Here is a 10725-nt window from a genome sequence, read left to right as displayed (position 1 = left end):
TATATTTCTCGACCAACTCCTGGATCTTATGAGATGTGAAATGGGGCCCTCCGTATGTGACTATCTCCCTAGGTATGCCAAACCAAACAAAGATTCCTTCAAACAAAAAGTCTAAGATAGATTTCTATGTGGCTCTAGTTAGTTCCTTCGCCTCAATCCATTTTGTGACATAGTCAGTGCATACCAAGATGTAGGATCTCTGTCAAGATGAAGGATTAATTGGTCCTACAAAATCTAGAGCCCACTTCTCAAAAGGTTCTAAGATTATTTGGGGTTGTAACGACATCTCATCTGATGCAGTGGTTGGCCCATTCTTTGACAACTATCACATCCCTTCACAAACTTATTGGCATCCTGAAATATTTTCATCTAGTAATACCCTCTTGAAAGGAATTTGTATCATGTCTGTTTGTCTGCGAAGTGTCCTCCACGGGGTTCCTCATGACAGCCTTTAAGGATATCAAAGACCTCATCTTCTCTAACAAAACATCTGATCTAGAAATCTGGTCTAGTGTGGTAGAGGTTCCCATCTATCCAAGTATATGTAGCACTTTGTTGTATGATTTTTCTTTTCTCCTTGGATGACAAATACTGTGGAAACTTCCCTACAACAAGATAATTGGCTATATCTTCATACCAAGGTGAGTAAGTAGAAATAGCAAAGAGATATTCATCAGGGAAAGAATCTTCAGTGGGAGTGCAACTGTCATCAATAGTTAGCCTAGAAATAAAGTCAGCTACTACGTTTTCTTTTCGAGGCTTATCTACAATAGTGATATCAAATTCTTGTAACAACAATAACTAGCGTGTAATCCTACCATTTGTAATTGGCTTATTCATTAAAAAACGAATGGTAAAATGGTCCGTATGTACAAATACTTGATACCCGATGATGTAATGTCAGAATTTATTGATGGCATGCATGAATTCTAAGAACTCCTTCTCAGTCATTGTGTAGTTGAGCTCAGCTGGGGTTAGATTTTTTCTTATGCAGTAAATAACATAAGGTTTCTTATCCTCCAGTTGACCCAAAACAACACCTACAACAATACCCGATGCATCCTTAGCTATGTGAAATGAAAGTTCCCAATTTGGTCCTCGCAAGACCGGAGTTGCTGATACACAACATTTTAGTTTTAAGAAGGCCTGATCACACTTCCCTGACCACAAGAAATCAACATCCTTCATGAGAAAGGAAAATAATGGCGATGCAATTTTGAAAAAAATTATACAAATCTTCTGTAGTACCCTGCATGCCCCAAGAACTACATACCTCTTTTTGCATTTTGGGGGTTGGAATTTTTAGAACTACCTCTATTTTTGCAGGGTCTACCTTGATTTCGTCAGCAAAAATGTAGTGTCCAACCACGATCCCTTTAGTCATCATCATGTGACATTTCTCAGTGCTCAAGGAAAAATTAGTCTGTACACACCGTTCTAATACTTTTTCCAAATTAACTAATATTCTTTCAAAAGCATCTCCATAAGGTGTGAAATCGTCCATGAAGATTTCCAGACAATCATTCAATAAGTTAGAGAAAATTCCCAATTTTTCCCTTTGAAAGGTTGCTGGTGCATTATAGATCCCAAAAGGAAGTACTATGTATGTGTAGGTTCTCCAAGGACAAGTAAAGGTCGTTTTACCCTGGTCTTCCGGGGAAATCTGTATCTGATTGTAGCCACTAAATCCATCCAAAAATGAAAAGGATTTATTTCTAGAGAGAGTATCGAGTACCTAATCTATAAATGGTAAGGGAAAATGGTCCTTCTTAGTGGCCTTATTGAGTTCTATGTAATCAACATAGACTCTCCACTTGCCATTCTTTTTAGGGACTATGACAAGCGGTGACACCCACTGACTATCAGATATTGGATAAATAAAATTAGCACTCAGGAGTTTTTGTAGTTCTTCTTTCACCGCCTCCTTTAGTGCAGGGTTCATGTGGCACTGTGGCTATCTAAATGGTTTGCAGCCATCCTTCAAATAAATACAGTGAGTGCATAGGTTAGGGTGGATCCCTTTCATATCCATATAATCCCATGCAAAAGCCTTTTTATACTTCTGTAACAATTGTAATAGTCGTTGGTTTTGTCTATCAGTCAAGTTGGGATTAACATTCAAAAAGTTTCCAGATTCAATCTCAATTGGACTACTAGCAATATTTGGAGTTGTCCTCATTTGTTCAAAATCTATATCTTCCACCTCTTCTCCCTCATTTTCATTTTTAACAGAAGCAACAGAAAGTGAATTACTAATAAAATCATTAATGACATCATATTCTATCTCATTTTTAAAATAATGGGCTTTCCCCAAAGTGAGGAGTGCTACGGAAAGATCTAACTCAGGCTCAAACTCATCCCACCAAGGGTTGTACACATCCATATTTGGTTTTTGAGGATAAAGATTAAGGTTTTGTGTTGCCTGACCATCTGAGATCAACATGGATCCCGTCCTGCAGCCTATAAATGCGTCTATAGTGGCTAGACAAGGTCTCCCTAGGATCAAATGATTCCCCCCAAATTGGATTTGAGCTATAAGATAAGAAAATCAGCTAGATATCTCTAGGAAGATATCGTAATCACTATATCCTCTAGCATCCCCTCGGGTTTAACACGGGACTTGTCCGCTAATTCAAGCACAGTAGGAGTATGTCTGTGTCCCTGTAACTCGAGAACGATAAAGAGATCCTTTGTCATTACATTAATGGCAGCACTAAGATCAATCAATATGTTGGCTATGGGTTGATCATTAATGTAGACAGTGACTGTAGGATTTCCTGGATCATTGTACTTAGTAAGGAGAGGTTGAGTAGACATTAATTCAAATAACTTTCCCATCACATGTATGATGGCAGGGTCTTTAGGCTTCCTCCAAGGTTTCTTGATGCACAAATATCTCACTATCTTGGCATAGATGGGTACTTCTTTAAGGTCTTGTAGCAGAGGAATCCGTACATACAAATTTTGCAACTCCCTAAGAAAATCAGATTTAGGCTATGAAGTCATCCTAGGTTTTGCCAATCTCTGAGGATACGGGGGGTTCTATGTTACAACAGTCAAATCTGCTGTTACAGGTGTATCATCCTTCCCCGAATTAGTTGTTACAGTCATAATAGTTCTTCATGGGTTGGTTGTTATAGATGTAACAACTTCCTCTATGTCAACTATTGTAGGTGCAGTAGCCGCCTCATAGCCTCCGACATCTCCGCTGGATGGTTCACAGTCCTCCTTTGTAATGATAGGGGAGTGACTAGGGTTAATTACTATTTACGATTGCAATTGTATTTCATTAAGCCCCATGGGGGTAATAAGGTAGGTCTGGAAGGTCGTTGGAGCCTCTGTGCCCTGAGCTACTTTACTGTTTAGGTTTGGGTTAGGTTTCACAGGTAGTTGGGGTTGCAAAGGTGGTGGAGGAGTAGGAGATTGGAAAGGAGGTAATTGTAGCTGTTGTTGCATGGGTGGTCCAGGCATAGCTGAATTCTGGGCATTTCCTCTCCAATTCTGGTTCCAAGGGTATGGTTGGGGTTGAGGATATTGAACAGGAGGAGATGGAGACCATTGGTTCCAGAGTGAAGGAAACTATACTGAAGGAGGGGCATAACAATGCCATGAATATTTCTAGTTATTATATGCATTGTTCCATGAATTGAAAGAGAAAAAGTCTTGAGACATACCTGGAGGTCACGGTTTCCATGGCCTCCTTGGTGCGCTGAAGTAAGAGGACTACACCTCTTCGCTTGACTCTATGAGTATTGCCTTTAGTCTAGGAAGCTCCAGACATTGATCTATTGAATGCTCCATCTCGCAAATATTACACAGGTTGATGTTGTTCAATTCGCATTCCCTGAAAGGATGTTTCTTTTGGAAAGTTAGACAAAACATGGCTTGGGGTGTGTCAGCTTTTGCTTGTGTCTTCTTGATCTGTGTTGTTGTTATTTGGGCTGAGAGAGTAGTAAGGATATCGGTCTTGAAATTTTCAAAAAAATTCCCAATCTCTACTCTAGTTACTCCTCTTCTTGTAGAATTTTGTATGCGAACATAGGCATCCTGAATTGTACTCCTTCCTTTGGATGATCCTTGAGCGCATCTTAGGAAGAGATTTACGATTTCAGTGAATGGTTCTTGCGATATATCCCCTTTTCCCAATAGATTCAAGGTGTCAAGGTATTCATCCCTCATTCCTCTTATGTATATAGTCTTCAAAATTTCTTGGTCTAAATCGTTGTGTTTAGACCTCTGCAGATTATAGTGGAATTGTTCCACATAATCTTCTAGGTTTTCATCCTCCTTCTGTGTCATTCTAAATATCTCTTCCCTTAAGTCCCTAGTCTTACAATAGTCCTGGTACTTTGACAATAACGTCTCCTTCATATCATTCCACGTTGAAATATAAGTGGAGCGCAATCCCATGAACCACCTCAAGGCTGCCCCTTTTAAGGTAGTAGGAAATAGCTTTAATTTCTGAGCATATGCTGTATAATCATAACTTCTACATAAGACATAAAACTCAAATAGAAATGTATCTAGATATTCCACTGTCATCCCTTGAAAGGATGGTAAGGATGATAGAGGAATATTTTTCATAGGAGCTTCACCTCTAATATTCCCAATTGGAAACTCAAAGGTGGTGATAGTGGCGTCTGTTTTAGCATTGTTATCATTGTTTTCCCCCATGACTAATTCTTCTAACCCTTGTTGTAGCAGATGTCATTCGAGATGTGTTTATGATGGTCCTATAGATGTGGTTAGTGCCTCAGATACCCCTGGGGCTAGTTGTTTCACCGCACTACCTGTATCTGGATATTGATAAACCAACATGTGTTTTTCTATCTTAGGTGTCTAATGTTCCCCCTCAATTTCCCCTTGCCCCTCTATTCTCAAATTCTAGCTACTAGCTTCCCCTTCTTGCTCATGAATCGGATCCTTGGTCTTGGTGGTATGAGTGCTAGCTTTATAATGATACGGTCCTGAGATGGAGGAATTAGAGGTTTCTGCTTTCACTGCAGGAGTAACAGCTTTCTACAGCCCTATTTTCCTTGCATTCCTTTGAGAGTTGGACTATTATTTTTTTGCCTTGGAGATTAGTTCCTGGATAAATCTCTTCCTTCCTAAATCTTCACCCTTCCTTTCCTTTTTATGACCCGTTGTTCTTGTGGCTTATTAGAGTGGGGTTGATTTTAGTGTCTCTGTAATTCCTACAAGTGCCCACATGGACCCGATGTGTATCAAATCACACTCTAAGTGTCTCAGTCTTCGATAGTGGTGAGCCTGCCCAGGTATGTTAGAGAAATGCGTAGGTTCTTACCTCTCATCTTACAACCCAACAACTGAAGAGCTGAAGACACACTCTCATCTTATCGCCCAGCAACTGTGGACTAGGAACACTCTATATCAAACAAACAACTTGGCTAACTGTATCGTCAACTTCCATCCCCGGCAACGGCGCCAAAATGTGGTGGTGTTTTAATCAATCTTAATTGACTGAGACTACAACATTCATTGTCAACCCAGGGTAGGTCTTGCTGTTTCAATGGAGTTCGCACTGTCTATGCCGATACACTCCAGCCAAGCATAATAAAATGCATAAAACTGTAAAACATGTCGTTGATATAAATTGTTTAATCAAACCATGCGTGTAGACATAAAAACACTCTACAGAATTAAATCACAACTCGCAGCTATCAAAGTAAATACGCGTCACATAGGAACTAATATCTACTCTAGTTGGTTACTACCATTCTGTTGATTAACCCAGTGTAACAACATAACATCAATGGAAACAACAATGAATGTAATCCATGATTTGTATAGAAATAGGGAGAAACCATAAATCAATTAACTAAACTAGAATGTACACTACCTATATCACTGAAATCCATGCCAAAGAGGAGGGCCCTTCCTCCTTTGCAGGGCACGAGAAGAACACAAAAGTGATTAACGAATCAGTGGAAGAACAGTAACAACATCGTTGTGCTGATTGATATTAAAAATAAATTCAGAGTTACAGAAGCAAAGTAACAGTGCTTCTCTATATGCTGTATCCTTTTACATGAAAAATCAAGTCTTTTATAGTTATTACAACCCGAAATTAGAAATAGATCAGTCATGAGAATCTCACGATTGTCATGCTAATAAAAAATAACAATAGTTACAACCCATTGCTAAATACAAATGTCCATCAGTTATGATTGCAACTGCTTGAGTCTTGTTGCTTCAAAAATAAGCAATCCCTATTACCGACAGTTGTTATCTGGAATAGCATCCACATTTCCCAGCTTCAATGCAACAACATGAGTGAATGGTGGTTCGGGATGACGCAACATTACTAGCAACAACACTTTTGGTGTGATGGTGGATCAGCGCGCAGTGTAACAACAACCTTTGACAACATCTAATTTGTAGCAACAACCTGTAACAATTGTCTGCTTCATAGCTTTGTTCTCGCTAGCCAACACCTGAAAAGAAGGACTTCCCAAAATACTTCTTCAATACTCTCCTAGTTATCCACAAAAAGGAATAAAGGATCGTATTATTTGGTAAAATAAAACAAAGTAACATGACAATATAATAGGTTAAAAATGTGAGAAAATAGGGAATTTGGTCATATAAAGTCACTGGCCTGGGGGATAGAAAGGTAAAAATTGGGGAAAGAATGTGCAGAAAATAGGTAAAAAACCACACCCAACACTCATGACATTTGAATCTTGATGAGGATTAAAAAATAAAAATAAAACCTTTATTGCACCTACAAAAAATCCTGAGCATTCACTAGTGAAAGTGAGAATTAACTGCAAACCTTTGCATGAATAATATTATGATAATGGTCCCCATCTATCATGGCTGGGAGCTCTACAACTCAAACCCTAATGGCGGCAAGGCAGTGAAAACCTAGGGGAAGCATGAAGTAAGTGTGGAAAACCGTCACAGTCCAATCCAAGCAGCAACTGACAGCGGCCAAAGAAACAAAGGTATGATAGAAGATGTCAAGAGGGGAGAGATCCCCTCCTACTAGGATACGGTGGTAGGAGACGAACAAAGTAGCCAGGAGACAGAGGAACGGAAGAACACGGGCCCGGTGCTAGGAGCTACCTGGCAAACAGGCCGCAGAGGAAAGTGCCTACTATGTACAGCAGAGAAACCTGGATATGTGATCCCAGTGAATAAGCTGGAAAAGTATTGAATTTACATGAGGGACCACACCCTTATCTGCAAGTTTTTCAGAGTCTGGCCATCAGAAAGAGACCTCACCAAGTGGATACAGCAAAAATGGCAGCCCCAAGGCCACATCAAGCTCAAGCTGGGAGCGAAAGGCTTCTTTACGGTAATCTTCTTTAACCTGCAAGATAGAGAAAAGGTATTTGAAAATGGCCCGTATTTTTATTATAATGTCGGTCTGTTCATGCGCTTCTGGGAAGATTGCTACAACCCTGACAAAGAAACCTTTTTGGCTGCTCCTATCTGGGTCCGCTTATTTGGGCTCCCCATAGACTTCTGGGACCCGAATATCTTGGAAGGGATAGGAAACTCAATAGGAAGCTTCGTGAAAATAGCGGAAACTACAAAGAAAGGTAGATACACCTCATATGCCAGGATCTGTCTCTACATGAACCTAGCAAACCCCATCCCTGACACCATAGAGCTTGAATATCATGAATAAATTTGGCAGCAGAACATAGATTATGAACACATCCCATTTAAGTGTCGAAGGTGCCATACCCATGGCCAGCTAGCAAAGTAATGTCCGATAACCAGAGAGGAAGAAGAAAGCAGAGGGCCCTAAAAAAAAGAGAGAGAGCTGGACAAGGAGGAATTCCAAGAGGTGAGAAACAAAAGGAAAGCCAACAAGGAACCCCCCCAGAAAGATAAGAAAGGGAAACAACCTGACGTAGTGAAACCAAACATTTTTGCAATACTGCAGGTAGAGGAAGACCAACTCATGGAAAATCAGGAGGATAAAGGCTCAGACTGTAGTGAGAGCTGTGAAAGAAACCTAGCTAAAAGGAAAGCCCCGAGCGAGACACCAGAACAAGATAAGGAAATAGATGAACAAACTGAACAGATGGAGACAAACCAGGAAACCAGTAGGGAGGACCTAAGCTAGGAAGAGGAATTATTGAAAAAATTGTTGCATGAATGGAAGAACTTGGATGAGAGGTTTATTCTCGAAGAATAAAAGAAGCTGTATACTGAAACCTTCCAACAATATAAAACCAAACTAGAAAAAGGCAAAGCCTCAACAGAAGAATACCAAGAGACTCAAAAGGAAAGCAGACCAGATCAGAATGGACAAAATAAAGGGGGGGGGGGGGGAAAGGAAGAAGAAACATAAAGGACTCCATCCAACTCATGGGAGAAATGCTAGTCAATACTGGAAGAGTAGTCCCGCTATCAGCGGTGTTTCAAACCCTCTCCCAAGTTAACCAATGATTTTGACATCGTGGAATATCAGAGGCTTAAATAGCAAAGGAAAACAGAGACATCTGGCAGCACGACTCAAAAAAGAAAAACCTCAGATTATGCTTCTCCAAGAAACCAAAATCCCAGGCCAGAAAATGGAGGAAATTCTCAATAAAATAAAACCAAGATACGAACATGTAACTATAGATCCCAAAGGAAGTGCAGGAGGGATAGAAATTCTCTGGAACCCAGTAGAAGTCCTCGCCGACTGGTGGATAGGAATGCCACGAATCCTCTCTGGGAGATTCAGACTAATTGGACAAAGCGAATGGGTGGTAATCTCGACTGTATATGGTCCCTACACCTGTGCAGACAAAGACCTGTTCCTCAATCAGCTGACTAAACTTCGAAGTTTGCACCAGGAGCAGAGATGGATCCTGGTAGGAGACTTCAACATAATCGCTTCTCGAGAAGAGAAAAAAGGTGGAATAAGTAGAGAAGACCCGGAAATGGAAAGATTCAGAGAAGTGCAGACAGAATTAAGGGTGGTTGATATCCCAACCATAAATGAGAAATTCACATGGAATAACAGAAGAGGCGGATCCAAACAAATCGCTTCAAGACTGGACAGATTCCTCATTTCAGCGCACATAATCGGGCTGGATATCTTCTATGAAGCCTCTATCCTACCCTCAACAGGGTCGGACCACTGGCTAGTAAAGCTGGAAATAGCCTTAAATAGTCAAAACAAAAAGAGACCCTTCCGGTTCGAGTCCTTTTGGCTCTACACCCCTGAATTCCTAGACAAAGTAAGAGGCTGGTGGCAGGACAACAAAAGAGGAAAGGATGGCCGTAGCAAAATGCACTCATTTCAGCGAAGGCTCAAAGAAATCAAAAGTAAAATCAAAAAGTGGAACAAGGAAGAATTTGGCAATATCCAACAGGAGCAAGGCAAACTCCAGTCTAGAATGGAAAGAATCCAGCAGCAAATCATCTCGGACGGTCGTAGTCAGGATCTGGCAGAGGAGGAAGGCAGAGTAATCACTCAATTGGAGGAAAGGCGAAAACAGGAGGAAATCCTGTGGAAGCAGAAATCCCGGATTCAATGTCTCAAAGAAGGAGACAAAAACTCCAAATTCTCCCATAAAGCCATGCTGAACCATCGCCAACACAACAGAATCTTCTCCTTGAAAGACAAGGAGGGAAACATAGTGACTCAGCATGATGAAATAGAACATCTCTTGGTGGAGCACTTCAAAGGTATTCTCTCCGAACCAAATGTCAACAGATGTGAGGACATAGACAAAATCTACCACCATATTCCCAAGAAAGTCTCCAGAGACCAAAACCTGGCCCTTCTCAGGGTAATCTCCAAGGATTAACTTGATGAAACAATTAACAAAATGTCTAAAAATAAGGCCCCCGGCCCCGATGGCTTCACCATTGAATTTTATCAGGCGACTTGGAGCTTCATAGGGAATGATCTGCTTGATCTTATGGAGGAATCCAGGTGCTCCAAGCGCATGCACTAGGGCTTGAACGCCACCTTCCTGGCGTTGATCCCGAAGAATGGCTACTCGGATGAACCACAAGGTTTCAGGCCCATTTCCCTTTGTAATGTGGTCTACAAAATCCTTACAACTATCATGGTTAATAGGCTCAAGTCGATCCTGCTAGATCTCATTGCCTCGGAGCAAACTGGCTTTGTCAAAGGACGGCAGATCACCGATGGCATCATAGTGGCCCAGGAAGTGATCCACTCCCTAAAAAGCTCCCGTGCCCCAGGCATGCTTATCAAACTTGACCTGGCCAGGGCGTTTGACCAACTCAGCTAGAACTATCTGGCAGGTATAATTAAAGCCTATGGATTTGATCAAAGATGGACAAATTGGATCCTGTCTATGGTTAGCTCTCTTGTCATGTCAATTCTCCTAAACGGCTCCCCCACTAAAGATTTCACTCCCTCCCGTGGGCTAAGGCAGGGAGACCCCCTGTCTCCCTTCCTCTTCATCCTAGCCGCAGAAGGCCTAGGCAGATTGGTCAAGGCTCAGGTCTCCAGGGAGAAGATAAAAGGCCTCCGAATCTGCAGAGAAGACATTCTGATCTCTCACCAGCAATTCGTAGACGACGTAATGCTTTACGGTCAAGCCACTCTAAAGGAGGCTCAAAGAATCATTAAATCCTTATCTCAATTCAGCAAAGCCTCTGGAATGGAGATCAACAAGGATAAATCAAAAGTGTTTTTCTTCAACACCTCACTGGCAGCCCAAAGATTCCTAGCTCGTACTCTAGGCTTCAACAGGGGATCATTCCCATCCAAATACCTGG

General features: G+C 41.2%; 1 protein-coding gene across 1 annotated transcript; it reads left to right on the top strand.

The window, feature by feature from the left end:
* Positions 1–8552: 8552 nt before the first annotated feature.
* LOC149192542 (uncharacterized) lies at positions 8553–9779 on the top strand. The gene has a single exon (XM_089406975.1). It carries the CDS (start codon positions 8553–8555, stop codon positions 9777–9779), a length of 1227 nt encoding a protein of 408 aa, XP_089263101.1.
* Positions 9780–10725: the final 946 nt, after the last annotated feature.

Source organism: Pinus tabuliformis, chromosome 2_2 (assembly GCF_031772625.1).
Source record: "Pinus tabuliformis cultivar Carrire ecotype Pingquan chromosome 2_2, CPIR1, whole genome shotgun sequence".
In the NCBI taxonomy this organism is placed as follows: domain Eukaryota; kingdom Viridiplantae; phylum Streptophyta; class Pinopsida; order Pinales; family Pinaceae; genus Pinus; species Pinus tabuliformis.
This window is presented reverse-complemented; position numbering and strand designations above follow the sequence as displayed.

Bases quoted from the DNA above. Each gene is read 5' to 3' on its own strand.
- LOC149192542 (XM_089406975.1), top strand. From the start codon at position 8,553: ATGGAGGAAATTCTCAATAAAATAAAACCAAGATACGAACATGTAACT.